This window comes from Coturnix japonica, chromosome 1 (genome assembly GCF_054131305.1).
Source record: "Coturnix japonica strain WE chromosome 1, WE-NBRP24, whole genome shotgun sequence".
Classification (NCBI taxonomy): domain Eukaryota; kingdom Metazoa; phylum Chordata; class Aves; order Galliformes; family Phasianidae; genus Coturnix; species Coturnix japonica.
In genome coordinates, this window is record NC_140663.1 from 54,755,706 (window position 1) to 54,783,297 (window position 27,592).

The 27,592-nt window shown below is 47.3% G+C and overlaps 1 protein-coding gene across 2 annotated transcripts in view; it reads left to right on the forward strand.

The window, feature by feature from the left end:
* Positions 1–4,053: 4,053 nt before the first annotated feature.
* The window catches only part of LOC107315443 (sodium- and chloride-dependent GABA transporter 1-like), a 38,306-nt gene continuing 14,767 nt past the window's right edge, over positions 4,054–27,592 (forward strand). Inside the window, exons 1-11 of one of the 2 annotated variants that reach the window (XM_085521275.1) lie at positions 4,054–5,389; positions 5,590–9,021; positions 16,407–16,747; positions 20,893–21,024; positions 21,393–21,493; positions 23,045–23,154; positions 23,509–23,641; positions 24,843–24,977; positions 25,404–25,507; positions 25,818–25,942; positions 26,749–26,861. In XM_085521275.1, the coding sequence (XP_085377401.1) occupies positions 16,513–16,747; positions 20,893–21,024; positions 21,393–21,493; positions 23,045–23,154; positions 23,509–23,641; positions 24,843–24,977; positions 25,404–25,507; positions 25,818–25,942; positions 26,749–26,861 (1,188 nt within the window). In that variant the 5' untranslated portion in view covers positions 4,054–5,389; positions 5,590–9,021; positions 16,407–16,512. Of the gene's footprint in view, positions 9,022–16,406; positions 16,748–20,892; positions 21,025–21,392; positions 21,494–23,044; positions 23,155–23,508; positions 23,642–24,842; positions 24,978–25,403; positions 25,508–25,817; positions 25,943–26,748; positions 26,862–27,592 lie in introns of both variants that reach the window. The other variant, XM_015865841.3, reaches the window with a different exon arrangement.

Consider the following 27,592-nt stretch of genomic DNA (forward strand, 5'->3'; position numbering starts at 1 on the left):
ATTGGTCTCCCTTCTGCTTGTAAGCTCCCTTCAAATACTTCAAATACTGGAAGGCCACAATGAGGTCTACCCAGAACCTTCTCTTCTCCAAGCTAAACAAGCCCAATTCCCTCAGGCTTTCTGTGTAGGAGAGGTGCTCCAGCATCTTTGTGGCTCTCCTCTGGACCCACTCCAGCAACTCCACATCCTTTCTGAGGTACTGGGGACCCCAGACTTGGACACAGCACTTCAGTCAGGGCCTCATGAGAACAGAGCAGAAGGGGACAATCCCTTCCCTCACTTTGCTGGCTATTCCTCTTCTGATGCAGCCCAGGATACAGTTGGCCTTCTGGACTACAAGCACTTACTGCTGGCTCATGTCCAGCTTCTTGTCCATCAAGATCCCCACATCCTTTTCCACAGGGCTGCTCTCAGTAAGTTCTTCTCCCAGCCTGTACTCACGCCTGGGATTGTCTTGACCCCAGTGCAACACCTTGTTTTTGACCTTGTTAAACCTCATCAGATTTTCACGTGCCCACTTTTCAAGTGTATTTAGATCCCTTTGGATGGTGTTCTTCCCTTCTATTGTGTCAAATGTGCCACTTAGCCTGTTGCCATCAGCTGCCACTTGCTGAGGGTACACTCAATCCCACTGTCTATGTTGTTGATAAAGATGTTGAAGAGCACCAGTCCCAAGACAGAATCTGGGGGGACATGACCAGTCTCTAACTGGACACAGAGCTGTTGACAACAACCCTCTGGTTATGATCATCCAACCAATTCTTTATCCACCAGACAGTCCAGCCTTCAAGTCCTTATTGCTGCAATTCAGAGATAAGGATGAAGAGCATCAGATCATCCTGTTGTTCTTTGGTTTATTAGGCTACATGCACTAGCAAACAGTTTACCTCATATTAATTTGCTAAAGAGGTTTGAAGAGGATGAGGAGGGATTAATGTTAATCAAATGAGAAGATAATATAAGCTTTCAGAAAGTGAAGATTAAGACGTGAAACCTGAGGGACTGGGAAGATGTGTGCAAGCTGCCATCCACTTCCCTCCACAGAGCAACAAAAAAGACTTTATTACTGAACATCTTGGTGTGGACAAGGGAAAAGAAATATTTCTAACTGTGCTTGGTGGGAGGTGAGTTCATTTTTTTCCCTTTTGTTTGTAAGCCTAGCATAAGCCCTGCCCTCTTGACTGCTCCTGGGACATCATCCTGGTCTGTTTTGCATGCCTGACCCACAACTGTCTCTGCACAGGAGGGCAAATATTTTTGGAGCTGTCTGTTCTGGTTTGTCAAGCCAGCACATGAAAATCTATGTGGAAAGCAAAAAGGATTCCCAGGGAGAAATGTTTTAAGTGTCTGTGCAAAGCCAACTGTGGGCAACTCGGCTTGTCTTGCTTTCGGTGACTTGCCAAGATCATGCTGTGAAATGTGGTCTCTTCAATTTTTCTTTTTTCTTAAAGAATTCTGTAGAGCAATTTCGGTCCCAGCCTGGTTTATGGCCAGGGCAGGGAATGTCTCCCCATAGCAGTCCAGGATGGTTGCTCTGGATCAGAGGTGGACTCGTTCTCATTCCTTATTTGACAGTAGCCAGCAGACTTTTCTAACACATGCTTTATCAAGTGTGAGGCCATTGTGCCATTGTGTGGGTAATGGTCTCTGGAGACAGAAGAGTGATGAAAAGCAGTCTTCCGCCTCTCCCACGCTTGTATTTAACAGTAAATTAAACAAGCTTCTTTTTCACATGGAGAAATAAACTCACCCTCCAAGCAAAAAGCAACCTGTCACTTTCCCACACCCTGGAGAAGGGCCATAACCACCTCATCCAAAGCAAGCATCCCTCCAGTGCACAAAGTTCACTTGCTCTGAGGTAAGGATGCCTCGAAAGCTGGTATTTCTGCACCAGAATCTCTGGGATTTGTGCTGGGACACTGCAAGCAATGTGCAGGCAAACTGAATAACAGCAGAAAACAGTGGGTTAACCTCTCCATGATGGCAGAATGCAGCCAGGCAATGGGAACTGACCCAGTGCTGAGGTTTAATCCCACAACTTTGGAGAAAACATGCTCATACTGTCCTAGTTTTCTGTGTTACACTTTCAGATGAGGTGTGAGTTTCCCAGATGGGCTGTGGGATGGTGGCTCCCATTGGCACCAGTGCAATACAGATGTCACTCCTGTTACAGGAACAGCAATAGAGTCCTCTCTCCCATGCCATCATACAGCCCTGCCCCATGGGCATTTGTCCTGCTGCCAGCACTGGGCTGGTTTCTCTCCTAGGGCTCAGCTTTAAACCTTCTGCCAGCAATGGAGTAAGATGCTAGATAAGTGGAACTGCAACCCAGTGGCAGCACTCGGTCATTGTGCCCCATGAGCCTTGTCACACAGGAGCCCAAGCATGGCAGTGCATGCCTCCAGTTTCAGGCTTGTCTAGCTTTTGTCAGAGCCTGTGAGCACAGGGTGCTTAAGCAATGCTTTGAGAAAACGTTGATTATGAGGTGATGAGATGGGACAATGCCAGGAATTTTATATTTCATTTATTTCATTTGGTGAATTACCTACCCCAGCCAAGTAGACACAGGTTTTAAAAGTTATTTACTGCCTCAAGTTTTACATAGTTTACATAACATTAATTTCTATATGAATCAAAGGACTCTCATCCCAGCCTCTTCTGCAGATCAAGATAGGGGCATATCTCTGGTAACTGGAGGCAGGAGAGCTCAGTCTCACTCTGCTGTTTCCTTGGTCTTTGTTCAGTAGGGGCAAGGCTTTCTTTATAATGGCCAGGGTCTGCCTGCTCCAAACACCTCTCCTCTCCAGTTTCTCCTGTTCATCCCATTTTATTGACCCAAATAGAGGTGTCAGCAGCACCTTCGGGTTGTTCTGACCAGGGTCCCTTGGCTAGGCTGACGTATGAACGGCCCATCGAGCGACGGCAAAGCAATTTCCCACCGTCCAATTCTATTGATAGGAGCAAGTCCCCTGGGGGATCAAATATATGATTACTGCAAACAAAGGATCACTTTGTGTGTGTGCATTACGTGGGCAAGCAGCAGAAAGACAGGAAGTGCTTTCCTTCACCCATGCCTGCACTGCTCCATCTCCCCCGCTTGCACATGTGTCAACATTGCCTTGCACATGGGTGCATGCATTGACCCTTCTCTTGCTGCATACATGAGGTTGCATCTGCAGAGCACTTCACAGAGGAGACTGTCCTTGGTTTTTCCCATGTTAGAGACTCCCTTGATATTTTCTCTCCTCCATATTCACTGACAGTTTGCTCCTATAACCTGTCCTGGAAGGACTCACCCTACAGAGAAGAGCAAGAACTTCTCCCATGGACATTTCAACACACTTTTCTTAAAATACTGTGGTACTTAGAAGACTAAACTTCTTTGTGGGCCATATATGAGTCAGGAGTACAATGCTCCCCAAATATCCCAAATGTTCTTCCTCTTCTCCTTCACATATTATAGACCTGGATCCTCCATTTCCACGGGGAGATGTATGCATGTCCCAACACTAGCTACGGTCTTTCATCTTCTCTCATCTCCCCTGCCCTTCTTCTTTCTGAGGATCCTCTGCTTACCACAAAAGGGGTACCTGTGGTTGGCACTGGTTAACCTCTCTTTGTTGTCCTTTTTCTTTGGCTTTCATCTCATAACCAAATCTGCCCTCTTTCTCCTCTACATCTACCTCAAGTACTCCACATAAAGGCTTCTTCTCCCTGTCAGAGCATGTTTCTGCACGGTTGTAATAGGAAGTGACAGAAACTCTACCAGTATAACTGCACTTCTGCTGATTTAAAGCATCCACCTCGGAGCTTTTATCAGCATAAGCTTCTTAAGAAAGAGAGGGAAAAAAACCTCAACTATTCGCTCTCCTGGCAAAGCTATGCCAATGATGTAACTGGACCTAAGGGTGCATTTACTTTAAAGTTAGGTGGCTTAACACAGTATGTGATTTCAGTTAAATCTTCTAAAGCGTGCGTGGACACTTCTATTTATGTCTCTTTCATGCTGATTTTAATTTATATTAAGTCCATCAGGATCATGTCTAAGCTAAGTTGAACATAGGTTACATTTCACACTGCTTTTGGATGGATTAGAGGGACTAGAGCTAAATCACTGCTGTCCCTTCTGGGAGCAGTTTCACTGGTAGAAATATGTTTGTGTACTTTAACTACATTTAGCAAAACAGCCTACAGACATAAGCATGCTCGCATCAACACGACTGTCTCCAACTATCACCTAAACGGACTTTGAACTGTGATAATCCTGCTCACAAAGTGGGCTGCTCTTGCTTAATTTAGCCTAACTCCTTCTGCCAGTGGGTAGGTACTGCAGTGCTGACAGAAGTCCTTTTTCCCTGCAGAAATCCCACAGCTGCTGTTTGTTTTAGTTCTTTCTTCTTGTTCCTGGAGCCTGGTGACCCTTTTCACTGCTTGCCAAGAAAGGCACAGTACGATACACCAGAAACCTGACTCTCCCCAGGTATAAAATGTTCTCCTGAACCCCAGGCACACTGGAGCTCTGCTCTGGGGACTCCTGCTTTCAGAACATCTCTGGGGAGAGCTGAAAACTCACAGCAAGGTGGCATGTCCTTGCTGCTGCTTGGAGATTAACCAGCAAACATCTCAGGATCTCATTAAGCCTTAAGTTTTGCTGCTGATGGCTGCACAGGGCCATAGGAAGGGCAATGCAGATCCAGCTTCAGCCAGTGAAAAGTTAAACATCACAGTGTGATGGCATGACTATCAGCACCATCAGGCTGGTTTGCCCTCCAGTACTGGCTATTCTCATGTGTCACCACCAGCTTGGCTGTGTCAGGGAAGGAAACATTATGGCAATGCTGAGGTCTGAGCTGGGTGCTGTGCTTTAGCAGTTAACAAAGCCAAAGGCATCTGACCCCCTGTGAAGCAGTGTTTAACTTCTGTCAAGAACTTCCCTGTATACAGACATTAATTCCCATCACATGGAAAAACTGGTCACATACCTAAGTATCCCACTGGAGGTGAAGGCTATTCATCCAAAGGACAAGCAAGGAAAATGCCACTGTGACCTTTTCAAGTAAATGGTTATTCTTTTAATAACCTAATATCCCTCTCCCTCCTAGAACCTGCCAGACTGCTCTTCAATTTGTGCTGGAGGACACTTGGTCCTCCAGGTCTCACCTGAAGTCTGAAAGCCCAGTGGCAACAAATCTTTAGAGGAGGAAGTCTTTTGGAAGACCCGGTTTTTCTATACTACATGAATTAAGAAGACATGCACAGGACAAAGAAGTGAAAAAAACATTGAGCTTAGAAGAACCTGGCTGTTTCACAGCCTTCCTGACAGGATTTCCAGTTGACATCATGCTGGTTCCCTGTGTCTCCATAGTTTTCCAGGGGAAAAAATGCATTGGTGAGTTCAGAACAAATGCGCTCCAACCTAATGTGTTTTCCTTTTGCAGGTCACTTTTAATCTCCACTGAGTGTAAATTCCTCTTCTTTTGTTGTCCTTATTTTCAGTTTTGTTCTTACTATATTGCTTATATGCTTTTTTCTTTCCCTTTTTTTTTCTTTCTTTTTCCTCCACCACGTTCTACTTTGTTTGTGCTGCAGGCAATGGAAATGATTTAAAAAATGCCTGGTTTTGAAACAAGCGATTTCCAGACAAAATTACTCCCAAGGCCTCCTAGCATCTGCAGAGACAAGTGGCATAAATGTACTTTTAAGATCAGTGGGTGAAAGCAGTTGTAAATAACAGGGCTAACTGTGGAAAGCACTGGATGTGTTTCTGTGGGAAGGCCATTTCCAAGAGGCCGTGTGTCCCAGGAGCATGGCCTGTGAAGGACTGTGGATGTATGGGGCAAGGCCTTCCTCTGTGCCATAGGAATGGTCGATCTCAGCTTGAGATCACAGGGGTGATCACAGAAGGTGCCCAAGATCAGAGGGAACCCCAGTCCTTGTAGAAGAGGGCAGCAAGACTGGGAGATTACACTACCAAATATGAACAGCCTGGATGCTGCTGGTGAAGCAACTCTAGAAACCTACCAGGTGAGTTTTAAGCAGTTCATCTGTGTTGAGAGTCCTGTATAGCACTTGTGAGTGGAAGATGAGAAGACCGAATGCAGGAATTTCTCTGCTTTACCCACCCTGATCTTAGATATTTTCCCTATCTGTATCCCGCTGACCACTGATTGAGCAAGGATGGCTTGGGTGCCAGGTGCCAGACCAGCACTGAGCACAGCCTGCCCAGGATGGAAGGAAGGAAGCCAGCCAGCCTGTCCCCAGTGCTGGCTGTCAGAGTCACTGAGGATGTGGAGGGGAAGGTTGTGCTTAAAAATAGGCTTCCGAATACAATGGCTGCCAGACCTGCCCTGATGGCCAACCTTGCTTCCCTTGGAGCTGGTGGGTTGGAGGCCTTGGTCAGAGCCAGGCAGTCTAACAGCTGGCAGCAGCTCTTTTCAGAGAGTGCAGCTCTCTTCCTCTTTGCAAATTATACTCGAGTGATTATACCTCTGCTTATTTTACAATGATGGTGCTAATGATTTTTGCAAACGAATTTTAAACTAAGAGATGGCTAGCCTGATTATTTGGCTGCTTTTCCTGCTGTCATCGCATCCAATATCTGTTATTCAGAAAACACTCTTTGCACTTGTGTTTACTCACCCAGATTATACGGTGGGGTGGGGCTCTTTTGCTGGATAACTCCCAAAGCCTCTAAAAGCTTTGGAGGTGGCAGCCCAAATGCTTCAAATACAAATACTCAAGCCAGCGAATATTTGTCTGAGTATCTGCCAAACTCTCATTTTCTGTGAACATGCTGGTGAATCAAAATCTAGTCTCATGAATGTTTATGGACAACAACCAAAAGAACAGCTCCAAATCCCATCCTTCCAAACAAATTCTACTTCTCTTCTAAGGCACGTTCCCAAATTCATTTGAGCTCACCTGCCTGTGACTAGTTCTAACCAAGTATGAAATATCCCTGGCCTCTCCTGTTGGTCCCACTTCCCTTTCTCCTGGAAAGAAAAGCTTTGCTTGTGTCAGGCTGAGAGAAACTCTTGCTCCCCCGTGTCTTTGATACCTACTGCTTGTTTCTGCCTCTAACTCACACAGCTAACATTTTGCAGAAAACATGTGTTGCTTTCAAATGCATTTTTTTTATCCCTTCAGTGGAAATGGCTGATTTGGGCAGTGGTGTATGAGGTGTGGAAATGGTTTATCATATTTCCAGTTAAAGCATAGCATGTCTTTGCCTTAAGTACCTCATGTTTGCAACTGAGCTGCTCAGGTGGTCTTCAGTCAGTGCTGCTCAGGAAGCTGAAATAACACATATTGAAGGCTAGTTCCCTGAAGTCTGCACCCTCTCTGCAAACAAGCTGCTATGAATTCTCTCTTTTTATTTTTAGGATTAATAGGGCTTGAGGAAAGGTTGATGAACAAGAGGGAATAGCAATGGGCAGGCTAATGCTAGGCATGGGAGTAGGTTGTGCTATCTGTCACTGCAGCCGCATTTCCATTTCTTTTGACAAATGCAAACCAGGGACTTCGCTACTGGCATCCCACTGAAACTGCCATTTGCATGTACATGTTTTAATTTGGTTTGCTTGGCCACAGTAAATCTGACTTTGTAACACAATGTCATATTTAAATATCCCTTTCCCAGCCCTGAGACTCAGGATCACTGCAAAGCAAACTCAAATCTAAGCTTAGCTTCCTGGCCAGCCCATCATCTTCATTGCTTTCTGTAAGCTCCACATTCATAGAATCATTGAATTGTTTGAGTTGGAAGGGACATATAAAGGCCACCTAGCCCAAATCCCCTGCAATGCAAAGGGACACCTATAGGTAGATCAGGTTGCTCAGAGCCACCTCCAGCCTGACCTTGAGCATCTCCAGGGATGGGGAGACGGGGTCCATGAAGAAACCCTCTTCAAGGCTGAGCATCCTGGGTCACTGGGGCCACATCATTCCACGGGGAGCTTTGCCATCACCTCATGCTCCATTAGTGCCCACTTACCCTGAATGTGATATTCAAATGTTGCCCTTCAGAAGACATAAGAAATGTCCTTCAGACATAGGAAAGGATCACGAACAGCAGCCTCAGCAAAAATGTAAGGCTGTATCTTTTCCTTCCTATCCATACAGGTTAAGGGCTTTGGCAGATGAGCCGAGGTAGGTTTAGTTGCAACAGGTTATGGTGTGATTGCCTGCTTCAAGGGGGTACACAGACTTCTTTGAAGAAAATGGGTTTTGCTAATGAGAAGTGGAAAACGTGGATGCTGAGGTGCCTTCCTGAACTCCCAGCAGCTGAAAGCCACTAAGTGTATATTTGTCAGTAATCGATGCACACTTATCTCTGCTTTCGCACTGTTGAGTGACAAGTGCCATTTTTGCAGAAATGCAAAGTGCCCTCCCAGTGCCTTTGGAAGGATTGCGCTGGTGTTGCGGTGCTTGCAGGATAAGCAGCTCCTCCCACATGCAGCCAGTCTATAACATGTGGCTCCTTCCTTGACCCAGTGGTGAGTACACACCAACAGGTAAGTGTCCCTCACCCTGTGCCTCCCCTTTCAACACCCAAATCCTGACCCACCATCAGCAACACACCTGGTTGGTGACAGTATGGTGAGCCCTGTCCTGCCCTGTTCCCTTGATGGGGCCACACTGGCACAAGCCTGTCCGTGCTGGGGAGGAGGTGTAGGAAAGTAGAGGAGGCTCACAAATGGACACCCATCCTCCCCAGCAATTTTCGGCACCAGGCCCTTGGCCAGCACTCCTGCCCATGCCCTTGGAGCCTCATCTTTCCCACCACTGTGTATTTTTCCAGTGACTCCTGGTACCCCCCCGCTCACGACATGCTGGGTGTTGATTTGACTGGACGTGAGCGCAAAGCTCATTAAGGGCTCATCAATACGGGTGATGAGGAGCTGTGTGGGGTGAGGCTCATAGCTTTCCTCTGTGCAAGTGAGCAAGTCAGAACGTGCCTCCCTGGACCAGCATCTTTGGGAGCATCTCTGCACGCCACGAGCACCCAGTGGGCAGCCTGAGGTAGGTGGGAGAGCAGAGCCTGGACATAGGGATGGGAGTTTGGGGATCAGAGAAAGGAGTCTGGCTGTGCATGAGCATCCTTGGGGAAGGGTGGCTGCAGGCATTGAGCTCTCCTTCATTCCCCTTGGTTGGATGTGGGGCAAATTGGACAAAAGCATCCCTGGGACATGGCAGGATGAAAGATGGAGTCTACCTCCCTATAGGTGCTATAGAGGTGAACAAAGAGGGGTAGACCCATCTGCCTAGTGCTCCATTGGTGCAGTGTGAAGCAGGCAGGCTGCCAAAAGAAGGGGCAGAAGTTGCCCATATAACAGCCCCAGCTGCACCACTGCTGTGCCTATATTTCTTCTGCCAATTGCCATTCCAGTTGTGATGTTCTCCTGGTCAGAAAAGGCACCAGCCACTGGAAAGGCGGCATCCATCCTCACAACCACTATCACACAGAGCCAGCTGGATCTCCCTTGGTTTCAATGGGCCTCTGACTCACTGAGGAGATGTAGTGAGCATAAATTCTGGAACAGCAGCTAAGTGGAATCCTGGGCAGGTTTCCTTGGTTGGGTCTCTGCTGGCAGGAAAAAGCTGCAGCTTGGCCACAAAGGGCTCCACTGTTGGCTGGTGACCTTGCTGTGATTCTGCTTATCTCTGGTGGACATCTCCAGTACATTTTATCTTGGTTGTCTTCCCTATATTTTCATCACTCTAATAGAAGCTCTGGCATTGCTTGGAATGCAGAGGAGAAAAAAATCAAATCCAAACCAGTTAGGCATTTTCTTCTTGAGAAAATTAATGGCACAAGGAACAAATGACAAATGTGGGGACTCCCCATGGTGCCAATGGCAAGTGACCACCATGCCCGCCCCTGCAGTCTCTAGCTGTAGAGATGATGGTACAATAAATGCTGGCCTAGATGACTCTCTTGGAGACTTGATGCTGTTCTTGATATCTGCTGCTACAGTTCTTCTGCCTTCACCTATCTCCCCTCCATATGCTGAGTGTGTTAGAGGAGGCTTTAGAGGCAAGGCAGGGTTTTTACCTGCTTGCCCTACTCCAGGAGCAGCAGGTGCTTCCCAGCTAGATGAGCAGAGGCCAGATCCTTATTCCTTGGTCACACAAGAGGAGGGGAGATCATTCTCTTGACACACTAGAAATGAGAGGCAGCATCTAGTTGCACCAAGTTGCACTCACACATTTCTACTCCTTGTCATATTTTTTTTATTCATTTTTTTTTCATTAAGTTGTGACAATTAAATCCAAGGTGACCTTCTCAAGTAAAGCTCAGCAATTCCTGCTGCAAGATCAATTTCACCCAGATCTCTGTTCGATTACTTCATTAAAAAAGAAAGGGATACCAAAAATAATATCAATTCCACTGCAGCAAATAACCACTGGCATTACTTGAAATGTCTCTAGAGATATAGTAAATCCAGCTGTATGTATATAAAGTTCTTTCCCCCCTCAAGCACAAGATAGCCATATTTTGTGCACAATACTTGACACTCCTGACGACTTTCCCCTGAGATGGGGAAACTTTGCTTTGAGGGCTGTGGTCCCACTGAGGTACTTTCTCTCGGAAGGAGCAGTGCTTCAGTGGCACAGGGAGGTGGTGCAGTCCCCGTCCCTGGAGGTGTTCAGTAACTGTGTGGATGTGGAACTGCGGGACATGGGCAGTGGGTATGGCGGGGATGGGCTGGTGTTGACCTAGGTGATCTTAGTGGTCTTTTCCAACCTTGGTGATTCTATGATTATATGATTCTGTGATCAGGTACACACAAATGTTGACAGCGAGCTCAAAAAGTGATGGGAGCTGAGAACTTTTGTGCAAGAAAGCTGGGCTGAGAATGTCTGAATTGCTTCAGGCACAGCAAAAGAAAAATGTAACAAAAATGAATAACTTCCAGTATTGTGAAATTGGCATCCCAGTGTGCCAGTTTTCACTGTGTAAGAAAAGGAAAATGCTTCTTAATTTAATCAGCACATTTTAAATGGGCAGAAATAGGCCTTTAATCTTTTTAGCACACTAGTTTCACTGAGGAGGATGGAGGCAGGGACGCCCTTAAGCCAACTGTTCATCTTTTCCAATCTGGAAGCCCACGGGGGCTGGAAGAGCTGCTCGCTGCCTGCTGGGAGGTTGCTGCAGGAGTGAGCATGGCTTGGCCCAGCCCTGACTGTGAGACCCAGGCTGGGCTCACATGGTTGCAGGAGTGGGATTCCCCACAAGGCACAAGTCTCAGGCAGATGCATGCCACTCATCTCTTCTTCATGGCTGTGAGAGGGTCCTCTAGTAGGACTGCTAATGCTGCTCTGTGCTGAGATGGGAAAGTGCGCTATTTGTGTTGTTCAGTTGCTTTTATAAACTAAAGCAAAAAAGAAAAACTCATGCTTTGCTTAGCAGTGCCATCTGAGGTGAGACCAGTGAACTAGGGGCTGTGACAGGGAGCAGGCTCTGACTCTGCTTCCCCTGCAGGAAGAGGAATCCAAGGAGTCTTAAGTGGGCATCCAGAGTTGGGGAGGAGGCTGGAACAGCTGACCCAGTTCTTTCTGCTCACATAAATGCAAAAATTAAGGTGTTGCTTGACCAAGTGAGCAGGCAGCAAGCAGGAGCCAAAGCTGGCAGCCCCATGGTCCTTCACATGTTTTTCAGGGCTGTAAGGGACTTCGACTGCCCTCCCAGAACCAGGGTCAAAGGATCTGACATGTATTCTGTCTTTCACTGACATCCTGCTTGTTCAATGGCTTCTGCTTGTTCCATGGCTTCAGAAACATGACCCAGGATCCCACTGCCCTTCTCCTTAGCTGGACAGGGTCACAGTGTGGTAACAACCAGACCTTACCAACCACGTTGCAGGGAGCACCTTGGGTCACAGATGGCTGCAGGTAGGGAAGGGAGGCTGGGCAACAGCCATGGATCCAACCTGGACATCAGCAACACAAACCTTGTGCAGGAGAGTGCACAAGTGCTCCCTGTAGAGCTGTTTTTTCTTTTAGCATGCCCTCCATTAATGCTGGCTTCTCCGTAACCAGCACAATCAGCTCCTTTCAAGGGGAAGGTTTCTCACCAGCTGGAGCATCTCTGTGTTTCTCAAATCTGGGAGAACCCAGTCAGTATCCTGTCAGCATCTCAGACTGGTACGGTTCACACTACCACCCTGCTCTCCTGTGCTCTTTCCTGCTATTTTCTGTGTGGCAGGAACAGGAGGAACTGCTCTGGCCCTCACTGATGCCCAGAGCAAGGAGGGGACATGCTCTTCTTTGGGGGCAGATTACTTATGCAGGAGGCACTGCTGCATGTTGAGAGTGCTTTACTTCTCGTGCAAGCATCATACAACACAAACAGCCCAACAGTCTCACCATGTGAATTTTGGCCAAACCTAGTTGCAAAGCCCCCGCTGTGCTACCTCTTTGTGCTCACCCAACTGTAAGCTGGTATTTGACCTCAGAGCCTGGTAGATCCAACCTGTAGGTCTGTCCCTTGCCTCCAGAGCAGCTCTGTCACCCATGGCTTTCAGAGATGCAGGAAGCTCAAGCATATGCTGCTGCTGCTGCCAGCCAAAAGTCAGCTCAGAGCCTGCTGTGGCCTGATCAGCTGGTCATGGCTCCAAACATGAAGCAAGAGCCTTGGGGCTACTTGGCTGTCATTAAAATGGTGTGGATGGAAGGAAAAGTTTAATTGAGTGAACAACAGTCCACACTGTGTAATTAAACTAATTGTAGCTCTACCTGCACAGGTCAAAAGTGATTTGCATGGCTGTTTCAGCTCTGACAAAGAAGAGGTGGGAAGGCGTGATAGCATTTCTTTCCCCATGTTTCCACAAGTAATCTTACTGTTTCATTTCAGGCAATTTTATGCCCCTGAAATTTTTGTTTCTGTCAGATTTGAGGAGGCTGTTAATATTTCACACCAAAGCAGGGGAAAGCGAAAAGGTCACCATTGTTAGCAGTTTCAGGATGCAGCATTTCAAGTGGAGGTAATACATTTTCAGGGCTTTTTTCTTAAACCCCTCAAAAAGGAGGCAGAGGACTATTTTCCAGAAGGCTCTTCAGCCTGGCTTTGCACCCACAGGAGACAAATGCAATTGTTTCTGTCAACCTGAACGATAGACGACCAGGCCTCCTGCATGCTGCTGTGAAAGTAAGGTTGCTGCTTTACTGCTAGGGATTTCTAACCTCTGTTTTTATTGGCTGTTTCTAAAGTCTTGGCTTCAGTTCACGATGCATTTAGAAGAAGCTGAATAAGAAACCTGCTGCAGTGTCGTGTTTAAACTCTTTGACCTTGTTTTCAAGGCCTTGCCAAGCACAGCCCACCTCCAGCTGGTAACTCTGCTCTTATTGATTATCATTCTCAGTCCTTCAGGCTTTTTGCTGTGCCCAAAGCGCCATGTGCTTTTCAGAACAAATAATGTGACATGACAGAGCTGCTGTGCCCACTCTGTTTTCTCCAGGCTGTCAACACAGCCCTGCACTTGGAATGGAAGAGACCATGTGGTCAAGCAGAGAAGCTGGTGCATTTTGTCCTGATAGGACTGCTCGACTGGTATGTGAACTTGTGTCCAAACAGAGAAGTCAAACACTGCACCTGGGAGCAGATGATGCCAGGATTTTTCCTGACCAGATCTATGTGTCCCAGGAAGGGACACGTGGGCCTTGCCACTATGGCTGAAGGGCAAATCTCAGGGATGTCGCACTCTGCAGGCATCAGATTGCTCTTCTCAGCACACTCTGAGCCTCAACTGAAGTTGTTTTTTAAGACTTCTGTGCTTTATTTGAGATGTTTGATGAGGTACTGGGACACTTGAGAGCAGATGCATGGGAAATGCAAAGACGGTCTCTTCTCAGCCTCTTCTCAGGTAACAGGGATAGGACAAGAGGAAATGGTTTTAAGTTGCACCAGGGGAGGTTCAGATCAGTATTAGGAAATAATTCTTCTCAGAAAGAGTGGTGAGGCATTGGAACAGGCTGTCCAGGGAGGTGGTGGTGCCAATCCAGGGAGGTGGTGGTGCCAACGGCCCTGGAGGTGTTCAAGAAATGTGTGGATAGGGCACTGAAGAGCATGATTTAGTGGGCTGATGGATTGGTGGATGGACTGGATGATCTTAGTGTTTTCCAACCTTAATGATCCTATGATCCGATGGTCATCCACAGCCTGGAGGCTACTCAGAGCTTTCTCAAGACAGATTATATGTCCCACTGCTCATATTCTTCACTGAGTAATGTGTTCAATGGTGAGGGAAGAGTGGAAAAGGATTGCCCCAAGGCTAAATGTCTTTCTGACAGATGTCTCTCTGACAGCTGATGGAAGGAAAATCCATCAGATTCGATTAAACCTCAAAATGCAGGTGCAAAATCTAGCTCAGGAAGCTGAATACACAATGAGAGACGTTGCTCCAAACTTCTTGTGGTCCTATATTTTTTATCTAACCATCTACCACTGTAAGAGACAGGACAGTAGATAGGAATGGACCTTCAGTGATTTCATTTCACTGTTTTCATGGTGTACCTTGGCTATAGAAAAACATACATAAATCTAGTTAAAGACTGGCAGAATTTGTTTTTCCTGAGCTGGAGATGATGGAACTCAGTTCTCAGGGTAGAAGAAACTGCCAGTATGGTCTGCTGCTTCTTTATCATCCTAACCTCTAGCACAAGAAATATAGAGTGTTATCACCTATGTACAGTATTGCTACTGAGCTATGGCAGCAAGAACAGATGAAAAGAGCACAGGGATAGCAGGATATATATATTGAGGGAACAGCTTACCTACTGGTTTTTGTCTCAGGAAAAAAAACCTAAAAATGGTTTCTGCTGAGCCTGATTTGTTATGTCTCCAGGCATAGCTAATTATCCTGACTTAGCCCAGCTCTGAATTCTTCCCAAGGGTTTTGGTGCTATTTCTTCTGTTTTGATTTATAAATTGTCTTTATTTTACTTTCCTCCTACATGCTTCATATAATCTTTTTACTTCTTGCCTTACTGAGGAGCTGGGAGTTGGTGTGACAGTGCTGTTACGAAGTGAAAGATGGAAAAGGAGATCTGTTAACCTTTGTGCTGGGTGTCCAGAAATGCTTTCTTCTGGCATCTGCATCATGGGCTATTTGAAACTGTCTCTTCTCCCCATGAGGCACCTGTGTGCTGTCACTTACTGCTGGGCTTACCTGCAACCACCCTTGGGCTAAAGGAACCATGCATCTCCAGGCTGGCTTTGAAGCTCAAAGAGCTTTGGTTTCAGCCTTTGTCCTACAGCTAGGAGCATTCTCTTGATGTAGCAGAATGAATTATAGTGGAATGAATTACAGTTATTTTCTTTGTAATTGGCAGTTTTTCTAACCTCCATGACAAATTCTGTAGAGTAAGGAAATCCATTTGCTGTAGCCATGGAGTAAACAGGAGATGATGCTGTCATTTAGCCTGGGTTTGGGAGGGTGTCTCTGTTCAAAAAATTTTAGTAACTCACAATCATCCTGCAGGGCAAATGGGTACTGTTTTCTTAATGAGGCTAGCAAGAATAAGAGGCTCAAGTAGGGCCAGTTTTAACTGCTAGGGCATGCCACCTCCTCATAGCATTGCTTTGTTTCTTGATGTATCCACTTGACATTTATTTCTGATTTCTGCATCTGGGAATGTATTTGTCAACAGAATTCTCTGGCAGACTGCAGCACTGGTCACAGTGATGGCCCCTTGTGGAGGCTTAAATTCACATTTCTGGATAATGGCTTGAGACATGAGTGAGAGCCAAGACCTTACTGGCCCCAGGCCCATCTTCTGCACTGGCCAAGGGCAGGTGCTGAGGGGAGAGGACACAGCCAGGAAATATACAGAATCCTGGCTTGGTGGGATCTCTGGCTCACAGGCTGCCTATATCCATTCATATCGTTAGTGCAAGTGTTGTTGCAAAAGCTATACAGACACCAGCCATGCATAGGCAGCTGAGCCACACTATTTCTCAGATGGGTCCATGGCTGATGCCCTCAGTTTCAAGCCTGGATCAGGTAGATGTATCTCCTCTGCTGTGTGCTTCTCCACTGTCTCTTCAACATTCCAGACAGATGTTTCTGCTGGACTGCTCTGCGGGTAGCTCACTGTTACTGTGCTCACACATGAACGCTGGTCCCAGAGCTTTTCACAGAGCAAGTGTTGAGATGAGGGGGAGAGAAGAGGTGAAGCATTTGCTATATGCTAGTAACAAACAGCTCTAAGCCCATTGTTAGCAGTCTGTGTGACCGTAGCTCTTCCAAAGGGCAGAATTACCCTATGTTTTACCTCTGGGGAAAGCAGGGATGCTACTCTAGTGTGCGTGAGTCTATCCAGTGACTCCACTTCAGCCAAGTGAGGCCCTACCCTGAACGTGAGACACTGACACAGGGTGATTTCTTTCTCTGCTTTCTTATCAGGAGGTTTGCCCAGCACTTCCAGTTTCATCTGAGTTTGGCCAGGGCCAAGGCTGCCTTTTCTGCTCTTCCAGCCCCTGAGCGAGAGCAGCCATACGTCTGAGTCACCATGGGCAAGATGGACAACCCCTCTGTGGAGCTGAGCTCTCCCTCCGAGGTGAAGCAGGCAGCCTTGGAAGAGCCAGAGCCCATCGCCCCCGAGACCCCAAGCACCAAGAAAAAGAAGATCCCAGACAGGGGCTCTTGGAAGGGGAGGTTTGACTTTCTGCTGTCCTGTGTGGGCTATGCCATTGGGCTGGGCAACGTCTGGCGCTTCCCGTATCTCTGTGGCAAGAATGGAGGAGGTGAGTGTAGTAGAAATGCTAAGTTGTGGCTTGAAACAGTGATTCAGCACCTGGTGGGAAGGCAGGGCCAACCCAGGGGAGCTCAGGTACATGCAGTGCACCTGAGTGACTGAAGGGGGGTGGAGCCAGGATCCAGCCTTTCCCATACCTCATTTAAGGGTTGGCAGTGGAACCAAGGGTAACTTGCTGGAAATCTCTGTCTGCTTGAGGCCTTCCAAAGATAAGCAAACTTTCTTCCTTCGTTTCTCTGCCCATGGCTGCTGCATATGGGCTTGTCCTCATTTGCTGCAGTCTGACTTTGCCTCCTCACTATTATTGCTGTGTTTTCCATCATGTTGTAACATTGCAGTAAGAGAAACATACAATGCCTTTGCTTACTTTTGAGCAGCATTGTTCCCTTGACAGGCTCTGGATTGTGTAGGTCTGTGCAAGTGGCTGGTGGGCCGATGGAAACAGTGCTGGGCTAGAAATCAAGAGAGCTAGAAGGCCAGCTCCTTCCCCAGCTTCAGACTTTCTGCATGAACTGGATCAAGTCATAAAAAACACCTTTGTGCTTTTCTTTGTAAAATGGTGCTGTTTCTTCGGCGTCATCACAGAGATGCTTTTGTAGAGGGGAATATGTGCTGCTCTGACATCAACAGAGCAGACAGTAGTTCTCCCCCACATCTGCCTCTGTGTTTTCTCCTATTAGTAAAATAACCTCCCCTTCCTCCTTAACACGCTACTTACCTCCTTGAGCTATTCCTCACAGTTCCCCACAAGTCCAAATTCCTTCATCCCACCTTTCAGGCTGTAAGTATAATTTTATTGTCATGTCAGCCTTCTTGTGCTGGTGATTACTTTCCTCTTAGCTCTCCCCTTCCCAGAGTTCCCGTCATGGAATCATAGAGTCATTAAGATTGGAAAAGATCATTAAGCATGAATGAATGTTTTCCCCATGTTGAAAAAAAAACCAAACACTTTTCCAACACAAAGGTCATATTCATTCATGCGGCTCTGAGGGTCTCCTGCTCTTAGTTTCTCCACACCTTTTCCTCTTTCATCAAGGTTCATCTTCAAAACCTACTTCTTCTGTGGCTATCATGGCTGTTTCTCATCTCTTCAGCTCACCCATGCTGTCCCTCCCAGCCATTTTCTGAGCTGTGATGCAAGTTTCCTGAACTCATCCAGCCAGACTCCAGCACCCATACCTCGTGCCAGTACCCACATTTGCTCTGATTTAGCCCATCCTCTTCTCTGTGTTGGCTGCACAATATCAGACACACTGCATCCATGCTGCCCATCTCTTCACATTTAAAGGTGGGGATGGTGATACCTATAATTAGAGGAGAGATTTATTTGAGATAAATTCAATCCTATTTATAAAACCAGCTGAGATCCTAAGAGGGATTGTGCTGCGGAGGTGTGAAATGCTGTAATTAGTATTAGTAATGGCACAGGGGATAATTTCTGACCTGGCAGCTGCAGGCACACTGAGGGACCAGCTGGCAGCCAGCAAAAATGCTAGGCAGGTGTAACAGGGGAACTGGTACCCCTGCTCTCATCCCTACCTCACATACTGGGCTGTGCAGCTGGTGGCAGCCTGCACCCCTTGTTCCCCTTACCCTGGCTTGCTCTGGCTGTTCCCACAGCCAGCAATAAGAAGCAGTGAGCATCTGATGCCTGTAAGGGACAGAAGTGACGCACACAAGCGTCACTGGCTGCCAGTGGGGAGCATCAAGGAAGGGTCGTGCTGCATCTGATGGCAGCTCCTGGCACGGCCCCAGCGGAGCAGGCAGAGGGTGGGATGCTAATTTTAGCATCCCGCATGTGAACTGCACGGGGCGTGGGCTGTGGGCTGCTTCCATTACGCACAGGCCAATTGGACTGAATGGAAATACCGTGGCCTTGCTTACTGCCATCACATTGTATCAGCTCATGGCTCACTTGCTCTGCGTTGTAATCAGGAGTGTAGTTAGGGGATATTTGCCCTGGGTACAGCAGCGCTCCATGAGCACCATCCGTTGCACAGAGCAGGCATCACCCCCAAGAAATGCTTGGCTCCCCACTGGCTCTGTGTGCTGATGGATGCGTGTGCCCAGCAATGACTAACACTCAGCCCTGTGCTGTCCTTCTGATGTCAACAGGAATTTGCTAGACTCCAAGCTGACTCTAAATGTGCCTCAGAAAGTGCTAAAAATTGTCTATCAGATCCTGAGCTTGAATAACTTGAGAGGAACGTTTCTTTAAATAAGCATCACACACTTCTCATTTGCACTTTGAGATGCCAAGAAAAGGCACGTAGCAGCTTGTAATGCTCAGCTCCTCATCCGTGGGCAGTGTTTGCTGGTTTAAGGCTGCTATACCTCCCTGTACAGCATAAGAGCTAAAAACTGCTGAAGGATGTGAGGCCAGGCACACAGATTTTAGGTATACATTTCTGAACTGATGTCACAGCTGGCAGTGCAGCTCTAGGTGTGTTCATAGAGCTTACTGAGGGACCTGGTCCTTCAGGGCAGCACCACTACTGTCGATAGCCATCAGTTCAAGGCCCTATTGCAGCCTGGCTGGTAGATTTACCCCTGTTCCAGATAACTTTTGGTTAAGTCAGGATAGATTACCTGGGTTTATGAGTTTTGGGTTTGTTGTGTTTTTGTTTTTCTTGATAGTCTAATAAAACCTTTCACAAATATTTTCTGGCTTGCTGTAGATGAAAAATGCAAATCCATCAGGGGGGTGGCCACATTTCATTAGCTGCTTGCACAGAAGCCAGCCAAGCGCTGTGTCCTCACCAAGCTCAGTAGCATCCGTGGCCTCTGGCTTCCTCACAGGCCTGGGGGCTGAACCTGGCCCGTAGGCAGGATGCTGCATGGGCAGTCTCTCCAGCTGCCACCCTCAAAGCTGTTGGCTCTCCTTTGCCAGGCTGCTGTCGGTGGCGAGAGTCTGGGGTTGTATGCCAGCTTGCAATTCAGACTTATGGACACTGAGATGCAGGCCCACAGCATATTTTCTCCTCACCACCCACTGCTAGCTCCTCAGTACAGCAGCTCCCTGTGAGTCCCATGCTGGGTTCTGGTACCTGCCTCTCCCAGCTGGGTTCACTCCCTGCTTGACACACAGATGTCCTCAGCTGGGTGCCCCCGAGCCAGCAGCTGCCACAGCCTTGATGCTTTCCTGCCCACACAGAGCAGCTAGGGGAACTTGGCTGGGATCTGCAAGGCAGCTCTGCTGGCTGCCTCTATGCTTGCTTCCCCTCTAATACCTGGAGAAGAAGACTTGGGCTGACAGCTGGGCCCTCCGGATGGTGCAGACATCAGTGCTACCCTGTACCTGGCCAGCTGCTGCTGCACAAATAGAATATCTCCTCTTTCCCCTGCCAGGATCTTCTGCAAGACTTAGTTCTCCTTGGGGACAATGACAGACTCCAGCACATGCACCAGGCAGCTGGAAAATGAGCTCTGTGCTGAGTCCTGGAAGTCAGAGTGACCTGAACTCGTATGGCCTTTAAATCACATGGCGAGGCTTGTCTATTGTGTTGCTTCTTCTCATACTGGGGTGCAAGTAATCCACCTGCTGCATGTCTGTAGTTCTAGTGACAAGATGACTTCCATAGGGTCCATACTAATAATAAAGTCCATAGAAATAATGTTTTCACTGGTAACTTTAAGGATAAAATGTAGAGAAAAAGTGGGGAGGTATACAGGACTGTAATAAGAGCAAATCAGGTTTTTGTCATAGATTCCCTAAAGGACTGAAACAGCTGTGAGAAGAGAAAGCAGTGCCAGTGCCAGATATTACTGTGTCCATTTTCTCAATGTGAAAGCACTGCTGCAAGTAAGACAGAACTTCAATGAGAGCAAGCTACCAATGTCAGCACCTGAGCGTTTGGTTTTGTTGTCATACTGGATTTAGCAGCGCCCAAGTATCTATCAAATAAGTGAGGTTGATATCACTAGCTATGGTATATGTATTTATGTTTATATGAGACATAAATATCCACGGTGGTATGAGCACAGAAGGGGAAAGAAGTGGTGATCTCAGTGGGAGACTTTCTGAATGCATCAAGCCCAGTTGCAAACAGTCACCTCTGAGCAAGTTTGCTCATTGTCACACGGGTGCTGATGGAGAAACAGGGAGCCGTCTGGTAACACTGCTCCTTCTTTCAGGGGCCTTCCTTATTCCTTATTTCCTGACACTGGTGTTTGCTGGGATCCCCCTCTTCCTGCTGGAAACTGCTCTTGGCCAGTACACCTCTGTGGGCGGACTGGGAGTCTGGAAATTAGCACCAATGTTTAAAGGTACTGTGCTGTAAGTTGGCAAAGGTGGTGACTCACCTACAAAGAGCCTCCAATGGTTTGGGAAGCAAAGCTTTGGAGACTTGGGTGGGAAGCAACTTGGGCTTTTTTTCCCCCGTCCTTAACCCTTAAAATCTGGGGAAGTGATCAGATCCTGCTTATAAGGAGCAATCGAGCACATTGAAATTTTCACTGTCTGGAAATGGGTGGATGAGAAGCTCTCTTGAGGGCACAACGTATCTGTGCTGTGTGCCGCATGGATAATCACCTTGTTTTTTTTTCTGGCTCTGCCACAAAGCTTTCTGTGATGCCTAGGAGCTCACCTGGGCACAGAGACCTAGACTGATGCTGCTCTCTGTCTTCTTTTGCAGGAGTGGGGCTGGCAGCTGTGGTTCTCTCCTTCTGGCTGAACATCTACTATATTGTCATCATTGCTTGGTCTCTCTACTATCTCTTCAACTCTTTCACTGCAGTGAGTCACAGACTTCTATGGCATGGCATTGGCTGTGCAGGTCCTTACTCTCTGGTTTCTGGGGAACAGTTTATCAAACCATGAAGATGCATCTTAGGATGCAGCTTTGGTTTGTTCAGGTGTCACAGACCAGGCTGGTGACAGTGTTGGTGTCTCCATGAGCAGCTCCAGATGTTGGCTCTCAGCCTTTGCTTTCTCCAGAAAGATCCTGAAAGGTGCCAATTACAGAGCCTGGCTGCCATCTGTTCTCTGCCCCTCCTATATCTGAGTAGGGTTATTTTGAACCCAAACAGGGAACCCATCTTGCCCGCTGCAGCTTCTGTCATCTGAGATCCAAAGGAAATAGAGCAGCAACAAAACATCCCTATGCCCGCCCCTCCTAGAAGAGCTGTGTTGCATCTCTGACGTGCAAGGCACTTGGTTGAAGGGCTGCTCTGCGGCTCTGCTTGAGCCGCTGCATTTCCTTCACAGCAGAATCACAGGATAGATGCAAATAGCTTGGGGGGGGGGCACTGGAGCATTCCATTCTGTCCTTCCACAGCCTTTCTGCAGAAACAGTGTGCTCCTTGCAGGGTCTGATGGCACAGAGCACTTAAAACACAGATAATATCTTAAAAAGAGACTGTGTTCACATCTGGGCAGGAAAGGATGCAAATATTCTCAAAGACTTTGTCAAGCTGGAGCCCAAGGCCTTATCAACAAAGGGAAATCATCCAGAATAGCTCTTCTGCATCTATCTGCATGTCTTGGTCATGCTTTCTCTGTGCTTGGGAAACAAGACTGCTGTGCAGGGATGTATCTGAGCTGATTATGCATGGCATGATGGGGCACAGACAAGCTGCCTGTGTGCTCATACAGCCTGTGATGCTGAGGTTTCATTGCTTGCAGCTCCAGAGCTGACTGTGTTCAATCTGCAGCACTGCACTGCTACCATGATGTTAGCCACAGTGTAAAAATATCCAGGAACTCCTATGTAATGCTTAAAATCAGGGGAGATGACCTGAAATAGCTACAGTGCTTTATATTTACTCCCAAGCTTATGTTACAATAGTTTGTTCATATAGACAGACTTTTAGCCTCCAGTTTGCAATACTACATTGTTCTTCACATGTTGGGGCTTGGCATGAGTGGGAGATAAGGAATAAATCAGTGTTTGTTCTTTGTGTAGAAAACTCCAACCACTTGTTTTGTGAAACTAGCCAAAAGCCACAGTGATACCAAACACAATATCCCTTGGTAGCTATTTTAATTAGTAGCTATTAATTACCAACAGTTAATTGGAAATAGCTTACTATCCAGGGAATTGCTACATTTTATTAGAGCTATGACATTGCCCTAATCATGTTCTTGATATAATTTCCTGGAAAAGTCTGCTTCACGCTTAATTATTATTTTGGAAAACCATTTTATGCCTTTTGCTGCAAGGCTTCTGCCCATCCAGATGAGCAGCCCACCCCCTTTGCAAAAAAAAACCCTGTGTCTGCAGTTTAAAAAGAAGACAGGTTTCACTCCTTGCTGGAGATGTGATGCTAATGACAGCCATGTCCCCAGGACCTACCGTGGCAGAGCTGTGGGAACACCTGGAACACCGACCGCTGCTTCTCCAACTACTCCCTTGATGACACCACCAACCTCACCAGCGCTGTCACCGAGTTCTGGGAGTACGTCACAGCCTGCCTACACCAGGTTTCTCCCCACTGCAGCCATCCCGCCTGTCCACTGGGGCTGCTGCCCTCCCTACCAAATCCTGACCTTGGAGAACTGTCTGCTAGCTGGGGCGGGCATGGGATGGGGAGTACTGTGCATTTGCATGTCAGATGAATGGAGACTAATGGCCTCACTGCATCTGTCCTCCTTCCCTTAGCCCCTCACCACGTGCCGCAGGTCCCTCTAGGTCTTGTGGGCTCTTGTGCACGTCTGCATCTTGCCCTTCACACTCCAGCCACCACTGAGATCTCCAATCATTACATCCCCAGGGGTCAGACTTCCCCTTAACACAACCTCTCCCACCCTAGGAGGAACATGCACCAGATGTCCGGGGGCCTGGGTGAGCCTGGATCTGTCCGCTGGCCCCTGGCTGGCACACTGGCCCTGGCCTGGCTGTTGGTCTACTTCTCCATCTGGAAGGGTGTGGAGTGGACAGGCAAGGTATGGTGTGAGGAATGGGTGGTTTGATGCTGTCAAAATGTCCTCCAGACTCAATTTAGTCTGAGTGTCTGTAACTAATGTTATGGTGCTTCAAGGCTGAATTGCAGTAGATGCTATTAAATTCTTGACATTTACCTTGCACGGCTGTAAAAATTGCTACGATGTTCACGGTAACTTCAATCTAAGCGTAGAGAATAATTCTTCCCCACAAAGTCACAGGTCCATGTTCTTGGTCTCTCCAAGGATCTGGGGAAGAGATTTCCAGAGACGACTTACATTAACGTACATCAGGACAGTTCTCCAACATGATGAGGTCTATTCTGGACTCCTCCCTACAAAAATAACATCTCTTGAAATGCTGTGGGTTGAAAAGCACTCACCATCTCTTTAGAATTTTTTTCTGCTGCCCTTTAGATATTGGTCAGATACCTATGGATCAGAAGCATATGATTATTCATGTTGTAGCGTTTCAGACCAGCACAGTTGAGAGGTAATTGCTTAGTTTATTGAAATGGCAATGCTGAAATACTGAGGTGTGTTATTTAGAGCACAGCATGATGTTAGAGGGACAGCATTATGAAAGGAATAATCTACAGTGAAAATCAGAAAGAAGCACTTCAGAGAGAGGTCACTTCAACTGCTTACAGCCCTAGGGGTTCTCAGGTGGGGTTTTGCTACACAGTCATAGCAAAGGCCCAGTGACTGCCATTACCTGTTGAGTGATAGCACATGCTTGCAATTCTCTGAAGAGTTGGAGTCAAGAGAGATAATGTTTCTTGATGCATTGGACTAGGGGAATGCTGGCTTTAGCACTGCAAAATAAGGATGCGATGACTTAAAGGGATTACTTCTGTGGACTAAATTTATCCTTCTGCAATCCCCTTGTCTTTGGGCAATCCATCTAGAATTCTGCCTGCTACTTTTGCTATTAGTGCATCCTTGCTTGTCTTTGGCAGAGAGAAACAGTCAGAAATGTTACTTGCATAGGAGTGGGAGGCGGAAAATACAAGGAGGATATTGATCGATTTCTTCCCTTTAGGGGCTGTGCAGGCTGCTCTCTCCATGATTTCAGGCTCAGCCATGAGCAGAAGTGCTTTTGGATCTTATTCCCCCCTCAAAGGAGGTGGGGGGTACACAGTGGCTGCAGTGCCACCATGGACAGGAACTACTAACTGTATCTTACCCATGGTGTCTCTTGTAGGTGGTGTATTTCTCAGCCACCTACCCCTACTTCATGCTATTCATCCTCTTCTTTCGGGGAGTCACACTGCCTGGGGCTAAGGAGGGCATCCTCTTCTACCTCACACCTGACTTCAAGAAGCTCTCTGACTCCGAGGTTGGTTGCCTGGCTGTGGCTGTCCTGCTGGTAGTTCTGACAACTCCACATCAGTGTTTCCTTCAATATTTTAAGAGAGGACTAATACTGAAAAGGAATATCTCTCCACTCAGTAGTCATTACCCTCACAGCTTGAGACAAAATTCAGGTTGCTTATGGGTGGAGAGCCATGAAGCATCTCTGTTGTAATCAGGTGATATAGTCCACGAGGGATGAGAAATTACCTCAGCAAAGAAAATTCCCCTCTGGGTTGGGAATGCCTCATGGCTGAGCCCCCAGTCCTGTAGCCCACACTGACCCTGTGTAGCAGGTCATCAGTCCTTGCAGGGGAGGAGAGATAGACTAGAGACTGGGTAATGGTGAGCTGAGTTCACCAAATTGACTGCATGGTGGAGTACAGACACAGAGTGTGCTCCTTTTCTTCAGGTCTGGATGGATGCAGCCACACAGATCTTCTTCTCCTATGGCCTGGGACTGGGGTCCCTGATTGCACTGGGGAGCTACAACACTTTTCACAACAACGTCTACAGGTCTGTTGGGCTTTCCTGGCTCTGTTGGGTTTTTGTGGCGGGAGCAGCAAAGAATCACACATTGTGACCAACATCATGTGGCCAGCAGAGCCCCCCTCTGCTACTGACCTGAATGCTTGCAGGGATAGAGGCATCACAGCAAGTCTGGGTGCCTGGCCTCTGCTGTCCCCCTCTATTACTAAGCAGCTAAAGGGGCGCGCTGCCACCTCCCTAGTAGGGAAGGCTTAGTCTTCCCTTTGCCCACCCTTTGTTCCTCATCTATTTGGTAGGGATTTGGAAGTGGCTTCTTTACTTCCTTTCTCTCTTCCAGAGACTCCATCATTGTCTGCTGTATAAACTCCACCACAAGCATATTTGCTGGATTTGTTATTTTCTCCATCGTTGGCTTCATGTCACACATCACGAAGAAGTCGATTTCAGAGCTGGCCTCCTCAGGTGAGTAAACATGGCAGCAGTGCCAATAAGACCCAGAATGTCTTTTCCTTCCCTGATCCCCCAGCATCTCCTCTTAAAGTTTGTATCTCTCTGCATTGTTATTCAGGAGTTGTCCTTGAGTTACAGTGCAGGAGTCAGATCTTAGTATTTTCCTGGGAAGTCTTTATATATTGTGCATAAGTAAAGGGCCAGATTCTCTGGCACTGGTACAATGACAGTGTGTGTATCAGTGTAGCGAGGGTCACTTCACACACTTGAAGATTCACTATGGGAAGTTTCCACGAGTCACCCAAATTAGCAAACCCAGTTACAACTGCAACAGCAGCCTTTTTTGAGAAATTTGCATGAGTGTGGGATGCTCCCAGGCCTTTCTTCTCCATGACCAAGCACACAGTCATCTTTGTATGCCTTCTGCCAAAGAGCAGTTTGAAGCACCAGACATTCACTGCACACCAATTCCTGCTTCAGAGAGCATTCCCGTCTCCTTTTATTGTCCACCTACTTTCAGCGGTGAGGCTTTATGAGCTTTAGCTGCAGTGAAATATTTTGTTTGCTTTCTGAAAATAGCCGTGATTTGATGACTTTCGCTGGCAGGAGGAGAAAAGGCAAAGCAAGTCTCCAGTCACTGCTGCCTCCCATCCCACCCCTGTGCACCCACCATGGTTGGTGTGTCATGGGTAACATCTCTTACTACCTTCCTGCAGTTTCTGCCTGCCATCACTGTTCCTGTTCACTGTTGCACATCACAGTGACTTTCCAACAAACACTTTATAACTATGAACTCATCTCTTGTTTCACTTCTACAGGCCCTGGACTGGCTTTTCTCGCCTACCCGCAGGTCGTCACCCAGCTACCCCTGTCCCCGCTCTGGTCGATCCTCTTCTTCTCTATGCTGATGATGCTGGGCCTGGATAGTCAGGTGAGACAGCCCAGAGACAAAGTGGGGTAACATACAAAGATATTTCTCGATCTCGTGGTGGGGTGGTATCTGACCAGTCAGCCTTATGATCATCGCTTCCCTGCAGAAGGATCTTTGGAAATCTGTTCTCCATTCAGAACAGTTTTGGGCCTCCAGAGAAGTGTTAGTGCTGCTGCATGGATGCAGTGTGTCCTGGTCTTGCTGGATGGCCCTGGCAATTGAGCTGCCCAGTAGTAGCACACAAGCTCTAAATGGAACTAGTGGGAAACAAGCCCTGCCAAAATGCTTTGGGGCAGGGAAAATGAGAGAAAGGAAAAAATATATATATTTCAAGCAATTGCTGTGGGGTTTTTTTTGTTTTGTTTTGCTTTTTCCCAGGTTTTTTTTTTCTTTTCTAGAAATAGGAATGTGAAATAAGGAAAATCAGTATTAACTGCTACATTTTGTATCTACATAATAAGAGTTTGTGGACACCGCAATCCTTGGTATTTTGTGAGAAGCTAATTTGGGATGCTTTGGATTTTCTAAGGTGTCATGGTGCACCTTCACCAACCTGCATTTCCTGTGAGGCACAGTAAGAGAATGCCATTACTCTGGCTTAGTTTTGCAGGCTGGAGTAGAAAGTTGCCAGCACATACCAGCCTCCCATCAGACCATATCTCTCTACCTTGGCACTGTCAGGTTGCACTGAGAAAAGCAGCAATGCAGCATCTGAAGCAGTGGGAATAGTG